The sequence below is a fragment of the Meles meles genome, chromosome 5 (genome assembly GCF_922984935.1).
Source record: "Meles meles chromosome 5, mMelMel3.1 paternal haplotype, whole genome shotgun sequence".
In the NCBI taxonomy this organism is placed as follows: Eukaryota; Metazoa; Chordata; class Mammalia; order Carnivora; family Mustelidae; genus Meles; species Meles meles.
Window position 1 is genome coordinate 7,224,257 of NC_060070.1, and position 18,943 is coordinate 7,243,199.

The following is an 18,943-nucleotide window of genomic DNA, read 5'->3' on the forward strand; positions in this document are numbered from 1 at the left end:
AATATCAGGACCTATTTTCAAAATGGTTTTAAAAGCCCATACACTCCTGAAGAGAGACATGAAAATTACTACCTGATGAGCTTGATAATGGTGCATTGTGTGTCCATAACTTAAAATACAGCTGTATTTCCTAAAATTTGTATGAAATAAGACTATTACATGCAGTTGATGGTAGTAATATTAAAAGAACAAACTTTGGGGGAGGGGAGGGAAATTTAGGGCCAATTTCCTAAAAATACAGAGTTATCTGTTTTGCCAGTTGCAGTTGGGAAGGCTCTCTTTATGTTGGATCATACCTCATCTACCCACCCATCCCCTTTCTTTACCAAAACACGTGAACAAGAAAATCCACACACCACCAAGCATTAACATTTTGGCTAAAACAGCCCGTCTTAGTATGAGGACTTTTAAAAACTCATGTTTTTGGTTTTTGTTTTTTTTTAACAGTACAACCGGTACCAGCAATATGGCGCTGAAGAGTGTGTGCTGCAGATGGGCGGAGTGCTGTGCCCCAGCCCTGGCTGCGGAGCAGGGCTGCTACCCGCGCCGGGCATGAGGAAGGTCACTTGTGAAGGGGGCAGCGGTCTGGGCTGTGGGGTAAGTACCCACCTCCACCTCTGGTGTTCGTTGTTTGTGTGTTTCCTTTTAGCAAATTGGCAATGATGATATATTTGTTTTATTGTCATTTTCCCTTTGCACTCAGACATCTTTGAACTGATGTTTAACAAAACAGACCTTTAGGGGTGCCTGGCTGGCTCCGTCAGAAGAGTATGCGACTCTTGACCTCGGAGTTGTATGTCTGAGCCCCACATTGGGTATAGAGGTTACTTAAAAATAACATCCTTAAAAAAGAAAAAAAAAATAGACTTTTAAATTCTGATACAGGATCCCAGGCATGCACATATGTATTCATTGATGGGGAGGAGAAGGTCCTACTAAGAGTTTCTGCTTTCATTGCTCGTCACCGTGTTTTCTCTAAGACATTGTGAATTACTAGACCAGACTTTTAAACATTTTTTTTCCAGTGCTCAGCTGATTCAGAGAAAATGTTTATTACTTTTTTAGAGTTGGCTTTAAGGAGACAGAGTAAAGGAGAAAGGGAATTCCCCATCGGCGATGTCTTAGTGGAATTGTTTGCCTAAGTATTTCAAGAAATAAAATGAAGATTAATATGGAAAACTTGAAATGTTATTGTGTCATAAAAATCATTTTACATAGAGCAGAGCAAAACTAATGGTGCCTCTTAGGGAAGCAGAATAAGAAACATGGAAAATATTTGTTCTACAAGGTCAACCAATATGACCCAGATGGTTTCTTGAATGACTCTACGGCTGCAAGCTGACGGGGGAAGTGTGAGGGAAGCATAACTCAAACACAAAAAGTCTTGCTAAATTATAGGTTGCAGTGACAAATGGCTAATAATCCTGATATTAGATTCCACGCAGGCCAGAAAAGGGAGAAAGTATTTGTGCCTATAAAATGCTACCGAATTTTGATGGGAAAACATTTCTTTTAAAATTGCAACTTCATGAGGAGCTTGGTAGAAGGAGTGCTGTTGGCAGAGGCTTATTGCCAGGGCCTAATTTTAGGCTGAGAGCTCTAAGTCACCTTTGCAGAGGTTGGTGTCTGTTGCCCTCAGTAAAGCCATCTGTGGGGTTGCAAAGCCCTGGGCTGAGCCATAAAGTAGGGGAAGTAGATGTGGAAAAGCCGTGAGATACTGTGATGCTTACTCAGAGAAAAAATGCCTCTGGATTAATAATCATGTTTGCATTAGAATGGGAACAAGTCACGTGTGCTAGCTTCAGGGATCATAGAAGTCAACCTACACTTTCCAGCTAGATCTTCATCATGTACCGTGTAATCTGCACCGATCGTGTGTGGCCCGAGCCAAATTCTGGGAGATCAGAATGCTGGGGAATGCTTTCTTTTAAAATGAGTTACAACAGTTTTTAACTAATGACTAAATTGTATGCTTCTGCCTGGTAATTGCCGACTGTTGTTCCATTCTCAAAAGTTGGATTTTAAGGTCTTAACTTTATGAGGAGAAGAGTTTCTTTGGCCCATCTTCTGCATTCCGTTGTTTACCTTGCTTTAAAGAAGTTTGAGGGTTTTATGTAATTTTAAGTTTTGGACAGCTGCGTCTTCCTTTTTCTCATTCAATGTGACATTGTAAGTAAGTTACATACACATGTAAGCTCCAGATCATGGAAAATTACTTTGGGAGTGAATTGAATTGCTTTCATACCTTAAGGTTAAAGAGTTTGGGGGCAAACCTTACCTAAATGAGGAGACCTATATTCCGGATGTGTTTTTGTCCTTTTGAAATTCAAAGTGATGTGTTTTATTTTATTTTTATTTGGCTGGTTTTGTTGTTTTGGGGGGTAGACTTGTCAGTTTGTATGTTATGTCTCTGTTACTGCATAACAAGTCACTCCAAATTTTAACCATTTAGTGAATTAAACATTATCCCATAGAGTGGGCATCAGGAGTCCATAAGTATCTTAACTGAGTAGCTCTGGCTCTGGCTCGGGGTCTCATGACGCCACAGTCGAGCAGGGTTGCTTCACTTATCTGAAGGCTTGACTGGGGATGGGAGATCCATTTCCAAAAGGGCTCATTCATATGATCAAGCCAGATCTACAGCAGGGAATTATGTATCTAGGCATCATGATTTTAGCCATTCAAAGAATTGCTTCTCTCACATAGTCCCTTGACAGATTGTCATTCATTTTCATTGTGGTCATTATATAGGAAATTTGATGCTTGCAGTTCAAAACATCCCGATGGACTTTTCTATGAGATAATATGGTGGATCTTCCAGGCTGACCTTTGCAGTGGAGTACTTATGCTCATTCTGGGGAACGTTGTCCTCGAGGGCACTGTAAATTGTGCAAGTAATAAAGTGTCCCTCTGAGACTGGTTAGTAACCGCAAGCCACATCTGTGTATTAGCTGTCACATATAAGTGGACCATTATTACAACAGATTTGAAAGCTCTTTTTTCCTTTTTTCTCTTCCCCTTTTTCTGGTGTATACAGTTCTGCCACGATTTGTTCATTCTCGTAAGCTGCCAATCTTTTCTGGATTCAAGGGTGGTAATGGAAAGCCATTGTGTGGTAGAAATCATGATTAGTTCATGTTGTTCAGAGAGAACAGGACCCAATAAGTAGAAGTTTGAGAATGATGAATCTCTGCTTAATATTTGCCCTTACACCATGGACAACCAACAGCAAAATGGCTGCTTCGGGAAGTAGTAAGCATCTCACCCTACACGGTATTCAGGGAAAGTCACTGACAGCAAAGCTATGGAAGAATCATAGAGTCTCGGATGTGAAGATACTCTAGACCTTACTAACCTCAGTGCTTCCTGGGTTGTAGTTTACAGGTTTAAAGTAAGATATCTGTGAGTCTACCTGTGCTAATTTTTTCTCAACTACCAACAGATTCAAAAAGCGCAACTCTTATTTTCTAGGTAACCAAGAAATGCTTGATGTTATAAAACTAGGCCTTAGAAGTACATTGTGATGTGCCCATGGACACCCATTCTCAGAGCTGAGCCACAGCTGCATGTGTTGTCTTCCTGTCAGTCAGCTCCCCGCCACACGCCTAGATGGTCCTTCATAATCCCATGATTCCTGTTGTATGTGGTTTGCATCTAAAAAAACAGATTTCAGTATTTTGATTATCTTTGGCTTCTTAATATAGGTGCTTCGGTTAGTATTTATGACTCTCTTATGCAAACATATAGTACCGTCCGTCAGAAAATCAGATTCCCTGATTCTTCACTCTTCTGTATCCCTAGGCTTAACTGTTACCTGGAGAGCAGTGCACATTAGCTAATACATACGGACAAGGATTTCTATTTAAATGATAATAATGTCAGTCCATCTCAGAAAGGCCTGATAGATGTGTGATGGTTCCAGCAAATTTATTACCATTATAAAGAATTGTTTGAGCTTAAGTCCCATATACCAGGATTCAAGTTGAAGTGTTACACTTGTTTCATGCCTTTGTATTCCCATCCTTAATCTTGACATTATTGTCCTCAGTAAATCCATGTATTTGGAGTTCAACATTCATTAAATTGATGGATGGATGGATGGATGGATGGACAGACGGATGGACAGATGAAAACTATGTAGAAGTAATATGAATACTCTAGCACTTTTATCTTCAAATATTAATCATCATTTACCCTGGTATTAGAGTTGCTTGCAAGAACCTCATCAAGAAATTCACAATATACAGTATTTTACTTGCACACATATTACATAATTCAGAACAAAATAGACTAAGTTCAGGGATCCACAAAAAAGTCAATTAGGAACCAGGAAGTACTTCAAGAATCACAGTTTATGTACCCTGTCAAAGGCTATGCAGCCAAACTAGAATTTTGTATGTCCTGGTATATAAAATGTCTTAGTCTTAAAGGCACTGGGATTTCAGTTTTGACACAGCACAGAATATTTTTACATTGATAGATGGAACTCAACAAAGAATATATTTGGGGATAAAATAGGCTGACCTTACTCTTTGCTAACCCTTGATCATATTTTTACTACTGCTTATAAAAATATTATTTGATTTCCTAAGGAATTCATATTATGTGTTATTCTTTACTCTGACTTATTGCTATTCATCAGAACTATCTCACTAACTTTTATGACACCAGTGTAAAATGTTGACATGTTTAATACTGGAAAACAGCAACAAAATATGGAATACATTAATACTCACTGACCTGGGAATACAGAAAGCTAAGGCAATCAAACCTTGTGAGTTTTCCGTAGATAAAACATCATTATCTTATTTGGGGTTGTTTGGGATATTCTATGTCTGAGAGAGAATTTCTTATCTAGGATAATACTAGGAATTAGATGAAGAGTTTTCTGTTTTAAATCAGAAATCCAGGGATAAAATAACAACTGGGGGAAAAAAAGATTTTGAAAAGATCATATTACTGACCATTTGTTAAGGGAATAAGATAGAATTTCTTCAGGCACCTGGTAGGCACTCCTTCCTTTAAGAGAGAGCGCCGTGTTGCTGAGGCAGATCTCTCAAGCACGAAAGAAGCATCCGTCTTGGGCTCTCTGCTTGCACAGACCCCTTGTTTTTACCTGGTTGTCTTTATGCATTTTCCTTGAAGAGGGCCTCAAAGATTGTAGGACTTAAAGATGGAAGGGCTCCACCAAATTGAAATCTAGATCTGTGCAAGTGTGGGATCCAAGCTGGTATGTGCAAAGAAATTTTTGTTGAAAGTAGTAATTTTGAACTACTCTCTGACAGTAGTGGATTTTACTTAGATCAGGGTTCAAGCCTCATTTTCAGTTCTTACATAGGAAAGGAGTCAATGAAAGCAAATGGAGATACCTAGTCTTCCACTCTAAGATCAGATGTTGAGTTAAAAACCTAAGTTAATTTCTTATCGTATAGTTGCTGGTAATAATTTCTAATAATTGTTTCTATTTCCACGGTGTTAGTCGTGATCTCTCCCCTTTCATTCATGATTTTATTAATTTGGGTCCTTTCTCTTCTCTTTTGGATGAGTCTGGTCAGAGGTTTATTGATCTTACTAATTCTTTCAGAGAACCAGCTTCTAGTTTCATTGATCCATTCTAGTGTTTTTCTGGTTTCGGTTTCACCGATCTCTGCTCTAATCTTCATTTTTTCTCTTTTCCTACTTGGTTTAGGTTTTATTTGCTTTTTTCTCTCCATCTCCTTTAGGTGTAAGTTTAGCTTGTGTGTTTGGGAATTATCTTTTTTGAGAGAGGCTTGGATGGCTCTGTATTTCCCCCTTAGGACCACCTTTGCAGTATCCCATAGATTTTAGACCAGTGTGTTTTCATTCTCAATTGGCTTCCCTGAATTGTTTAAGTTCTTCTTTAATTTCCTGCTTGACCCAATCATCCTTTAGCAGGATGCTCTTTAACTTATGAGTGTTTGAATTCCTTCCAGATTTTTTCCTGTGATTGAGTTCAGTTTCATGGTCTGATAACAGGTAATAATCTCAGTCTTTTGTTATCAGTCGACACCTGATTTATGACCCAGTATGTGGTCTATTCTGGAGAAAGTTCTGTGTGCACTTGAGAAGAATGAGTATTCAGTTGTTTTAGGGTGGAATGTTCTGTATATACCTACAAAGTCCATCTGGTCCAGTGTGTCATTCAAAGCTCTTGTTTCTTTGTTGATCTTCTGCTTAGATGATCCATTGCTGAGAGTGGGGTGTTGAGGTCTCCTACTATTAATGTATTATTGTCAGTATGATTCTTTAATTTGGTTAACGGTTGACCTACTTGGTCAAGTAGGCCATGGCTGCTCCCATGTTGGGGTCATAGATATTTACACTTATTAGATTTTCTTGTTGGATCGACCCTTTAAGTATGATATAGTTAACATAATAAAAACAACTTAATTAACAGACAGGGCATCTTTTTTTCAATACATGGAGCCCAGAAATAAAAAGCAAGCAGATGGTTGATATTTAACAATAAAAGGAAAAATAAAATGGTTGCTTTTCCTATTCTTTAAAGATAGTTTAATTTTATAAAAATACCAAATTTAATTAAATTATGTGAAGAATTTTAAAAACTATATTGTGGTCTCCCTTTTTAAAAAGAAGTCTAGACAGTAAAATCTAGACACCAAATATACATGGTTTATATTTCAAGGAGACACCAGAAAGGCCAGGTATTTTTCTTTGTACCTAAATATGAGTTTATAACCATGAAGTGCCAGCTGTGATCATATGTCGCTTGTCTCAACCACCTGGTCCATGGAGAATGGAATCATCTCTTGTTGACATATTATTCTTTTATATACAAGATGTTCTTTATTGAAAAGTATTTTTTAAAAGAAAGTTAATGTTATGAAATGTCAAAAATATGCATTCCGTGTTTATTTGACATGTTTCCAAAAATCTAATTTAAACTCTAAGATTGGCTCATGTGCAGATTGGAAACAAGTGTTGCTAGACTTTCTCTGTGAGAGACAGCTTGGACTGCAAAGATAGAAAGTTTTGCAGAGTATTTATTTTAATTAAAGAAATTGTTCACAAATGTACAAATAAGTTCTCTATATAATTCCTCTGAAAAACATTTATCAGTTGGCAAATCTTCCTAGAAAGTATTCTTTTGTTTGAAATAGAAATACATATTTTCTAATCCAACACAGACCATTGACCACTCCATGTGTCTTTAGCTTTTTTTTTTTTTTTTTGGTTAAAATAAAGGGAAATCTGGAATAATTACACTCTTTCAAAGTGGTAAGCTCCATTTCATCGAATAACATTAGGAAATCAATTTTGTGGCAAATGGAATGGAGAAGCCTTCTTTAGCTCTACAAGCTACTGGAGAGTTCAGAACATTCTAGAAAACAGACTTCTCCTAAAGATAATATAGTTTCTATGCATTTCTTTCTATCCTGCTCTCACCTCAGTCTAGGGCTCTGCTGTCCAGTCTGGTAGCCACTAGCCAAAAATGGCTATTTAAATTAAAATTGAATAAAACTTAACATTTGTTTCCTCAGTCACATTAGCCACATTTCAAGTGCTCAACAGCCACACGTGGCTTCCTGCTGCTGGACTAGCCTATGCAGATAGAGCCTGGTATCATCATCACCCCCAGAAAGTTCTAACAGACAGCATCAGTCTAGAGAAAGACTAGAATATCAAGAGTCATTTTTGCAAACGGAAATTTCCTGTGTCTCAGGTACAAACACTTTGACCTCTTCCCTTCTGGTTAAGAAGAAAAATCTTTCCAGAAATTGAAGAATGTCCTAAGTACAAAAATGTAGAACAGCATTTTCCAAAGTGAGGCTCATTCATCAGGTTCCAGGGGATGTTACTGGGAGGAAAGTTGGAGTGGAGGCAGAGAGGCTGGGCAGAAGTCCAACATTAAACAGCTTGGAAACACGTGTTAAGCTAGGTTAAGCAGAGGGATTTCTTTCCTTAGGACTTAAAGCTTTCAGTATGCAAACATGCATTTTGCCTGAACAGGTAGAATACCACAAGCAGCATTTCCTAAGCTCTTCAGAGCAAGAACTTTGTTTTGTGTGTGGTACATTTTAAAGGATAGGTGTTTCATGGAACAACTTGGGGATGAAAGCATTTGCTTTATTTTTTAAATGAACGGTGCTGAGTAGCAAGCATACCACAGTCATATGAGCTAATGAGATCAAAGGATAAGACCCTTAGAGCTACAACATTGTCCTCTTTGGAGTGAACAAACAAAGTGTAATTTTCTCAAAAAAAAATTGTATACCATATTTGTTGTGGATGTATTTTTGACACTGCTTATTTTTATAGTGAAATCTTTTTTGTTTTCTTAAGCAGCTATTGGTATGTAATTCTATGGGTATAAGATCCATGGAGAAGAGAGGAGGAAATGTTATGATAGTGGGTGATCACTATCTTCAATGATTCCTATTCAATGGACACGAAGATTTTTAAACTTCGTAGAATAAGTGATGCTCTAGTAAAGAAACTATTTTTACATAGTAGATGTTAACATTTGTCAATCTCATAAATTGTTAACTGTGTAGGACAATACGGTGATGACAAAGGAACTATGGGGTTTGGGGTTTTGTTCTCCTTTTCTGCACAGCCAGGAATGGCTTCAGCACACTGACAAGAGCAATCATGATGATGCGGGGCTTGGGCCACTCTCACAAGGTGGCCGGACGGAGTTCCCCTCCCTGGCCTTCTGCATAGTGGGCCTCTCTCCCCTGGCCTTCCCGGAGGCCATCGGTAGATCTTGGGGACAGAGAGTTATGCTTCACCTCATTTTACTAATTATTTTTTACCCCCCGCTATTTCTCAGGCTTCTGTCATCTGGTGGTAGAAACCTCAGAGAGACACATGATGCCCTCCTCTTTCTGATTTGCCTCCAGCTCCTTCCTCTTTACTGGTTCTCCTGGACAGCAGTCCCTGCACAAGCTAGTTCCTCTGACATACTGATCTAGGGCCTGGCCGCCGTCGTTCTTCCCTGTGCGCTGGGTTTCTTGATTTCCCTTCACGCTGCCTTTAAAGAACAGCCTCAGGGATCTGATGTGGTTCATTCCAGTTGCTTTGTTACACTTTCTGGTTCTCACTTCAACTTTCATGGTGACATTTACACTCAGAATTATGCCGTTATAATCATCAAAGCAGTGTTCTTTGTTCTTTCATTTTACCTTTTTTTAATACTAATTTTTATTGTGGTATAATATATAATAACATAAAATTTGCCATATACAACCATTTGCGAGCATACAATTCAGCGGCATAAAGTACGTTCCTAATGTTGCGTAACCATCACCTCTGTTGATTTCCAGAACTTTTCATCACCCCAAACAGAAACTCTAGACTCTTTAGTACATATACCAGAGTTGCTGTAATCTCGAATCTGCTTTGTCTCGACGAATCCACCTGTTCTAGATAGTTCGCAGTAAGTGGAATCAGAATGTTTGTCCTTTTGCGTCTGACTCACTTCACTTAGCGTAAAGCTTTCGTGGCTCCTGCATGTGTTAGCAGGTGTCACGTCTCCTTCCTTTGTGTCGATGAATCATATTCCTTCGTATGGATACACCACACTTTGTTCCTCCCATTTTGTTTTGAAATGTGTGCAGCTGGAGTAGCCCTTCCTCCCCCGGAACAAAAGCCAGGCAGGCTCCCTGACTTCGAATAAGTCATAAGAATATCGCTCGTAAGTAATAAGGGTCCTAGAGTCACTTGCAGTTGCTGTCATTCTGTCAACTCATTAAAAATGCCTCCCCTGCAAAAAAATGTGACTTCACATTAAATCTTCTCCTCCTGCCCCCTGAGGCTGAACCCTTTACATCACATCTATGTGTACTTGGTATGGAACCCCAAACAGACTGATGTAGCTCATTCAGTTGCTCTGGGCGTTCCTGGAGTCCTCCTTGTGGCGCCGACTCTTTACGTCTTCAGACGCCGGTTGAAGGTAAGGACATCCAGAGACCTGACAAGTGTCCGCTTCAGCGAGGGCCATATCCAGGGTTTTCATTCCAGTGCTTAAAACTAGTTTGCCTTGAATAGAATAAAATTGTTTGGCCTACACTCATACCTACAGTGTTTCATCCCTATCACAGAATCATCCTTGCTGATCAAAGTGTTCTGTCCTCACTTGGGTGGCAGCGTCCCAGCCCCTGCTCCTCTGGGTGTCACAGTGATGTGCGCGAGCAGTAGACCTGCTGGAATTGACCATATGGACACAATCACAAACATTCGTCAAGATATCTGTGGAAGATATTTTTTGTAGCACTGTTTTGTCATTGACAGAAATGTGGAAACAAGCAGATTTTCGGTAATAAATATCATAGTGGCTAAATATATTTTTGACATATCTAGATAATCAAACATAATACCCTGTTAAAAAAGAATAAGGTCAACCTGTGTGTTTATATGGAACTATTTTTAATATGTAGAATTGAGTGAAAAGAGCAAGAAAAAGATGCTCAGTGCTCATAAATATACAAAGTATTTTCTGGAAAGAATTAGAGAAACCGTTAAGAGTGAGTGGTTGCCTTTGGATAGAGAAAGTAGAGATACAGGGAAGGAGGCTTTTGTTTTTAGTTTATGACTTTCTATAATGTTTGAAGTTTCTAAACATGTAGATATATTATTCTTAACTTTTTATAACATAAAGGATTTCTTTGTCTATGAATTACTTCCGTTTTTTAAACTTACATTTAAAAAAAAAGATAGTAATGCTATTTGTTAAAAATAAAAGCAAGGTAATCAATAACTGAATTAGATAGAATTTGACAGCGTTTCAGACACAGTGTTTCTTTGGGCTTAGCCGAGGGAGGGAGAAATGTGGCTTCCATCCGCAGAGATCAAGGACAGAAAAACCACATTGTGAACACTTTCTACCGCTCACGCGAAGGAGCTAGAGATGCAGGTAGTCCAGTTTGGCACCTTTTAAGCATTAATTTGTGTAGAACACACTCTCCTGTCACACTGATTTAGTTGAATGACATATTTAAGAAAAATGGAAGTTGAAGTCTGCTTGAAAATTTAATTTATGTTCTCAAAATAAGTTCTATGAAACATGTCGGCGAATGCATTGAACAGTCATGCAAATAAGTGAATTTTAATTTTTGTGGAGCTTTAAAATAGTTGAAGTAGTTCCTAAATTATAGGAAAATATTTTCTGATGGCACCTTGCATATATCTGTATTCTAGAAATTAAATTCTTGTAGCCCGTTTTCTCGTTTTTTGTGTATCTTCCTATTTTTGTTTATACCTCTTTTCCTTAATATCAGGACAGAGTACAATGTGGCCCAAACGAGACAGGCACTGAGAGCTCGAGTAATGTCTCTGTCACCACTGGTCACACATTCCGCTGGAAAGGCTATGTCTATGAATTACTACATTGGTTCTCTGAAAGCTCCTGCGAGGGAACAGGGCTTTTCCCGGGTAAAGACAAGTCACTGGTATTGTCAGTGGTCCCCAAGGGTCTATAACGGATCCATAAGCTAAGTGTTCCCTGGATCCCAGCCTTCCTCTTTCCCTGCTTTTGCATCCAATGGGCCCAAGGATTCTGCCAGGAACGGACCTCACTAGCTTATGCCTCTCTGGTGCGGAATGAATGAAGCCCAAGGAGAGCACCTTGAAGGGTCCCCAGGTAAATCTGACCTGGTCCAGCGTGTTCTTGACTCCCACCTTCTCCACAGATTGGAGGCCCATAGGAAGTATGCCTCGCAGAGCTACCCAGGCCTGCTACACGGGCTTTCTTTCATCCATCCATTTAAAAGTTCATTGTGTGACCAGAATAGAAGATTCATTTCATGCTGATTTTATTTAAGGACTCTTTTTTCGAGGAGAAGGAAAAAAATGAGTAAGACTAGAAGCCCATGGATAAGGCATAGGCCAAACGTAAAAGCTTTGCACTTCTGCCCATCTTCCTGAACCAGGGTCGGAAGAAGGATAAAAACAAGAAGGAATCCTTTCAGAGGGAGATAACAGCATCCCATGCACTCTAGGAAGTGATTTGTCAACTGGACCTATTACTGCGCTTACTTCCAAAGAGAAAGCAATTTTCTTCCTCCTTTCTGTAGAATCAGGCCCAGGATGCCTATTTCTAACCCCATCCGTACCGCTCATCACTCTATTTTAGTAAGAAACAATATTGTTCCTGACATACATTCTTCTTCTCCAAAGCCTTGTTGGTTATGGTCCAGCATGTGGTGACAGTTGGGAATTTAATGTCGAGCGATTTCTTTTTTTTTCCCCAGCTCTTCTCAATGTATCAGTGTTAACCCAACAGGTCTATAATTCAAAGGAAGTCTGAATTGTTATTCCTGTGGCTTCTTCCCCAGAAAGAACCCACTCCACTTATGGGATGTCACCTATGCCTAAAGAATTCTTGAGCAGATGCCCAGAGACAGGGTCAGTGACTACCTCTTCTCTCTATGAACTTCAAGCTCTTCACATAGTCCAGCCTGCAAATTGGCCCTGCCCGATTATTTGGAGGAAGTGAGAAAAGAAGAGATACTGAGTCCAGTCAAGTTATACATTAGTCTTTTGCAGGAATAGGATGGAAGTGCACTTGCTGGATGTTTCAAGAATAGGAAGTGCTTGGAACGGGTGCCTCCTAGGAGAGAAATCACCCACTTACTTGTCCACCTTCTTTATAGATGATTCACATAAATCATTTTCCACGTAAGGAGGGAGTGGGAAGCAGAGCTATATCCAAAAGCTGGTTGCTATTTGGGAAGAAGTAAATGCACCTCAAAGGAAGCTTCTGGAAGGCTGCTTTTCCAGAAGACAGGACCTGGCCTGGCTGTTGTAGTAGCTGATGCTGTATTATTGAAAAGTGGAGGAGCTGCTTGCTCAGTAAGAAAAGGTGAACTAGAAGGATGGGATTAAGGAGATAAGACCTTTGTCAGACCTTGTACTTCCCCTAGTGAGCTGGATAAAAACTGCTTCCCACTATGAACGTAACAGATTTTTGAAAGGTCTGGAAATTTGTTGTTTGGAGGCTACATTGCTGTGCATAGTTTTAGTTTGTTGCTCTAAAGAAACCAAAGATTATTTGAGTGCCATCTCAGAAGACCATTGCCGTCCAATAATAGACATGATGGAGATCAAACACTGGCCAGGCATGCCTTCAATATTCTGAGCACCATTGTAAATGCTATTAATATATAATCATAAATGGGCAAAGAGCACAAATTACCCCTAGAAAATAAGAAAGGAATCGGCAAGATGCTTGCTCGACGAGCTGTTTACCCCACAAACAAGACTGCTCACCCATGGAGACGACCCCCCAGCGCCTGGCCACCAGCCAGTGGGGGCAAACTCCTGGAAGGTCATGGTTGGAATCTGTGTGTGCAGACAGGTTGTAGTGGACAGCGAGGTTTCCCTCCTGACATCCATCCCTCTCTTGTTCTTGCTAAAAGAACACTGAGTTTTCTTCGAGTAGCCTCCCCTTTGGGAGGTGACCTCATACCCAAGTCGGTAGAAAATCCTGAGTCACCTAACACGAGCCTGCTATTGCGGTGACCCTTCCTCCTCATGGTTTGGGGAGAAATTAGGTCTTTCTGCTCTTGACTGTGCTACTCAGCTAAAAAGCCACTCTGTCACTGGGCCATGTGTTATGGGAGAGAATACATTTCCTTTCTATTTAAGTCCATTGAATGGGCTCTGTTTTTCTAGCCCAAATCTCCTCACTGGTACCTGGGCATTATCTTAAAAATGACCAAAGACATTCATTCACTAAAACTTTGGGCAGATAACAACAGTAAATGGTACCTGATAAGGCCTTTCTATAGTAGCAAACATTATATCCTTCAGATCATATCCCATAATACTTTTGTGTGTCCATAGTATCTGAAATCAGCAATAAAACATTTCTTCTCATTCCTTCAGGCTAAATGGATTGTCGTGCACTCCCTTATATTACTCAGCCTTCAGTTCCATGGTGTGGGACCCCGACCCAAGAGAGCAGTGGCTTCACTCCATGGAAGTTTCTTTCTCCCTGATAAACATCTCAAGCCCGGATAGTGGCTCTTTCCCCACGAAGTACTTAGTTGCCCTCATAGGTGGTGCCAAAGAGTCAGGGAAGAGGAGGACATTCCAGTCCTCAGAGCCAGACCCAGAAGTGGCACACAGCTCATTCCCCCAGGGGAGAAACTAGTTCCGTGGCCACGTGACCAGCTCCAAAGGCAGTGGGTATCATGTGTCCAGCCACATTATTATGAGACAGGAAAGGTCAAATGGATAGTGGGGGGTGGAGATTAGTCTCTCGCACATCTGCCGTAAGTCCTCTCCATCTTGTCATCCTCACCCAAACACCATCCTCCTATACTCATTCTCAGAGTTTTGCATTTTCATGCAGAAAAAAAAAATCTGAGCATAATGCTACTTCCTTTTAATTTCAGACAGGACTGAGTGCTTGCTTTGTGATCTCTTCTTTAAACAACACATGTCTTTCACTTTCCCCATTCAAAGGCATGAAAATTAGACCTCCATCTCTCAATAATACCCATAAAACGGCTCTCAACCCCTAAAATTAGACGGTGTTGCCACAATAACTCTGAATTTATGCAGATAAATAGAGTGAGCGTTCAGTATTACCACACACTGAGAGTAGAGGTACAATTCTGGAAAATTCCCTGGTTGGACTGAAGTTTCCACCCACTGATCTTTTTGTTCCTGTCTTCCATACAAATACACTGCTTAACCATGTAGAACCACACATACCCCCGATTAAAGCCTTTGGAGTTAAAAAGGGAATCCGAGATCTCACGTCGCACTTGGAGTGATATCAGCGTCTGATTGACGTTTGCAGCAGAAGTCCTAAGAGTTTCAGCTTTTCTTCTTCTACTGCAATCACTAGAAATCATGCTGTTTTCAGCAACTGAGCTATTCTAATAAGAAACATTCATGGGGGAGAAAAATATTCAATAGATCTTCCTTCTATTTAAAAGGAGTCAGTAATATTTGGAAGGGAAAATCGTTTAGGTATTCAGCAGGCATTAAAGGACCGGCCACTACATATGCGATGCTGTGCTGTGGGCACCTGGACAGAATGACACAGTGCCCTGCTCCAGGAGCACGTAAGCCAATGGGAACACACATGCACAAAACAGCATACCCATACGACAGTACAGAATCATGGCAAGTGATGTGCGGCGGAAAATCGGAAGAGTTAAGGGCATGCTTTTGCAACTCCCGCATCACCTGAACAGAGTTCGTTTTAACACTTGCCATATTGATCGTTCACAAACCACTTACCCCAGTTCATGCTGGGCCCCTGGTGGGGTGGGTAGGGTTGCATCTATTCATTTGCTTACCCTCCGTGTCCAGCAGGGGTTTCCAGCATGTACACGTAGCTGGACATTGAATTATCCAATGAGAGGAGAAGGTTCTGCACTATCAAAGATGGGAGTTTCATTAAGGGCCTGGAAGGATGAAGAAATGTCACCTAGCAGGTACTGGAAATAGTCTGGGCATCAGACTCTGCACCAGAGGGAAGGCCCAGAAGACGGGGACTCCCAAAACTGGAGTGGGGAGTAAGGAGCAAGTGACCGGGGAAGGGCGAGTCTCATCGGGCTCTTGTGGGCCACGTGTACGATTTGGGACTTTCTCCTCAGATCTGGGAGAGGAAACATGACCAGAGCTTCTGGAAAGCAATTCAGTGCCAGTGTGGAGTACAGATGGAAAGGGGAAATTAACTAAGTCACTGTTAAAAGGTAAACTGAGGCACATTATTTTTTTTTTCCCAAGAGTTTACTGGAGGATACCTTGGTTCAAACCAGATGGCTCCACGCTAAAAGTAATCAGAAGCTGATGCTGGCAGGGGCTGCGAGTGTTTTTATAGAGGAGCCTCGGAAGCCAAGTAAGGTGGCCATTTGATTAGCTGCAGCTTGAACAGTTGCCTTGCTTGGGGAAGCCCATTGGCTGTGGGTGATGGGCTGCCTGAAGTGGTCTCCTCTCTGGTTTCGGTCCAGGGGCTCTGGCTTTGGTTAGGGTTTGCTTCTGCGGGCAGCCAAGGCATTAGCTCAGTCCACCTAACTCTTCTAGAGCCATTTTGACCGATGTTATCTCCAATTAGTATAACCCTCCTAACAACCTTGCAAAACACAGATTACCATTTATCTCTCTTTTTTTTTTTACACAAGTTTTTCAGACATGTTAGGGATTCTAGTTTTGCAACATTACTTTCACTTCAGGTTGTTGCCTTAAGGCTGTGGAAGGTTGAGATCCCTCTTGTAGTTTGGAGGTCACTTAGGAATTGATGGAATTCACAGCCACGTCCTGTGTAATGTTTAAAAGATAATGTGCAATAGTGATTCAGTATGCACTATGTAATGTCTACTCACCTATCTTTATTATGCTATACAATTTACTGCCTTTTATTCTTTTATCTAATAATAAGTGCCAGGGCGCCTGGATGGTGCAGTTGGTCGAGCACCCAAGTCTTGGTTTCAGCTCAGGTTAAGATCTTAGTGTCGTAAGATCGAGCCCCACATTGGACTCCAAGCTCAGCGTGGAGTCTGCTTGAGATTCTCTCTCTCCTTCTCCCTCTGGCCCTCCCCGCCCACCCCATGCTCTCTCTCTCTCTCTAAATACATAAATAAAATTTTTAAAAATAATAACAAGTAAATAAAAATAAGGGCTTGCTATTTAAGAGTCTTCAAGATTAATTATCCCTCTTTGTTACCTCAGCACCCACGATGGTGTCCCACCCCTTAAAATGTGTAAGAGGACTTCCTGTTTAAAAGTCCCTCAAGCAAAAACATCTCCAACTGGTAATTGCAGAAGTTTTAATAGTATTTGAGGAATGGCAGGTGGTGCGGGTGAACTGTGCCAGCCACCCTCTCTGTGCGGCGCTCTCCGCATCCGCACACCCAGTGGGCAGGAGAAAGGGAAAGACGTGTCTCACGATGCTTTCTAAGCTTTGGGAGCTGGAGAGCTTCGACATGGGATTGCATGCACATTGCCACATGAACGTCTCCCTTCTCTGATCCCCTGATCTGATCCTCTGATCTAAACGACTTTCTGTTTAGCAAGAGCGAGTTTTCCTAAACAAAGCTGTTCAAAAGTAAGAAGCACAAACTGATTTATGACAACCCTAGATATTTTAAATGTCTCAAACCATTTGACACTAGGATACTGGGAACCATGGTCCATCCTGGAACTATTGCCTGAGCAGACAGTACACACAAACCCAAATCACACGTACACAGCACACATACTATACCACACCACACTCACACCACACACACACCACACTCACATGACACACACCACACACACACCACACAGACCATACTACACGCACACCACACATACATTATACCACACGCAAACCACACACCATCACACACACATACAAACCACACAACATTCATACCAGAAGAAAGAGTCATACTCTTCCTAAAAAGTGAAACTCTTTAGACATTCTTACCCAAAACCCCTTCTTTAGTAAAAACTTCTGGAATCTATTTCATTCCCTTGGTGCACTTTCTAGATCTCTTGATTGGCTACAAAGACTTTTACTTACTCCTAAAAGTAGGACAGACCGTAAAAGTTCCAGAACATTTTTTAAAGCTGTTCTTTTCTAGTCATCCTTTTTCTCATCCGTGAACTACTCAGTTTACTAAGCCTGCAAAACAGAACCCAGGTCATGTACCAGCAAGTCTGCTATTTGGGTTTAGAAGTTCCAGTTTCCTGGGACCTGGCCTCTCCCCAGGCGTGGGTGCTGTGGTACAAACAGGGGCAGGCAGGAAGCATGAGTGGGTGGGTATCCAGTCACCCGTACCTCGGAGCTGGCAGGAGCCTGGATTTTCCTCTTGTTTCCCAAGTCTCTCAAGCTGGGCAGGTATGCACCTCCCCCTACAGGGGTGCCAGGTGCCACCCTCCCCTCTGGCTCCCAGGGGCACCAGGCACCAGGAACAGAAGAGTCACAGAAGGCATTTCTGGCTTTCACGTCGGTTCCCATTCTCCCCCATTCCTGGCCTTGGCTAAACCTGACAACAGAAGGTCTCCGTAGGCTTGGGCTTCTGCCTGCAAGCTTTTCTACTGTCTGCATGCTCCCCTAAGACTCCTCCTCTACCCTTGGCAAAGTCTCCTTCCAGCTTCCCACAGCAACACAAAGTGGCTCTCTGTGACACCGGGCACTGGCCACAGGTCGGCATCCCCAGACTTGCGCAGGCGTGGGGCGCACTCCCCCAGCGACTCGCAACTCCTCCTTCCACTGGACCCCCCCTCCATGCCACCCCAGGTGGGCTTCCTCTGGTGTAGAACATGAGGCTGGTGGGAGCCAAAGTGGTAGTTGCCCGCCCTGGTTGCTCTGAGCCCCAGCGGGCTCATCTGGGACCCCACAGGAGGTCGTAGCTCTGTCTCAGCCCAGGCTTTCCTCCAGGGAGTGCTGCTGTCCGGGCAAGAGGTGGGCAAATTCACTGGCGGTCACGTGATTTAATACAGTCAGGTGATACGCTCCAAGTCTGGTGGGGAGACACAGACCCGCAGCGCCCCAAGATTCCCGTGCACACCCCCCAGCCGGAAACAAGTGCAAAATCCTCTCCTTTGGTACCTACTTTTGATTCCACCAGGTTCCTCCTTTTATTGGTGGTCTTACTGGCCTCCCTGTTGGGGGGGCCCTTTCAGGCTCACACAGCTGATCTCTTCCATCACCGCATCATTAGAATATGTGAACGCGGGGAGCCCCTCAGCATGCCCAGCGCGGGGAGCCCCTCAGCATGCCCAGCTCGGGGTTTGCAGGATCCTTTCTAAGGCCAGGGAAGATAGTATCACCTACAGAACTTACATTCAGGTAAAAGAAACAGTGTATCAAATGGAGATGAGTGCTATGTTCTGTCTGAAGTGATAACATATCCTGCAGGTAGCTGGAAACATGAAATTGAAAGTTGATGTATTAGGGTCATTTTGAAGATTTGAGAGTTATCGGTAGGAAGGTAATAGTCAAAGCTCTTGA

The 18,943-nt window shown here is 41.7% G+C and overlaps 1 protein-coding gene across 4 annotated transcripts in view; it reads left to right on the forward strand.

The window, feature by feature from the left end:
- The window catches only part of PRKN (parkin RBR E3 ubiquitin protein ligase), a 1,331,354-nt gene that overhangs the window by 1,149,763 nt on the left and 162,648 nt on the right, over positions 1 to 18,943 (forward strand). For all 4 annotated transcript variants that reach the window (XM_046005587.1, XM_046005588.1, XM_046005590.1 and 1 more), the window contains one exon: positions 448 to 597. In XM_046005587.1, coding sequence (XP_045861543.1) covers positions 448 to 597 — 150 coding nt within the window. The remainder of the gene's footprint in view (positions 1 to 447; positions 598 to 18,943) is intronic.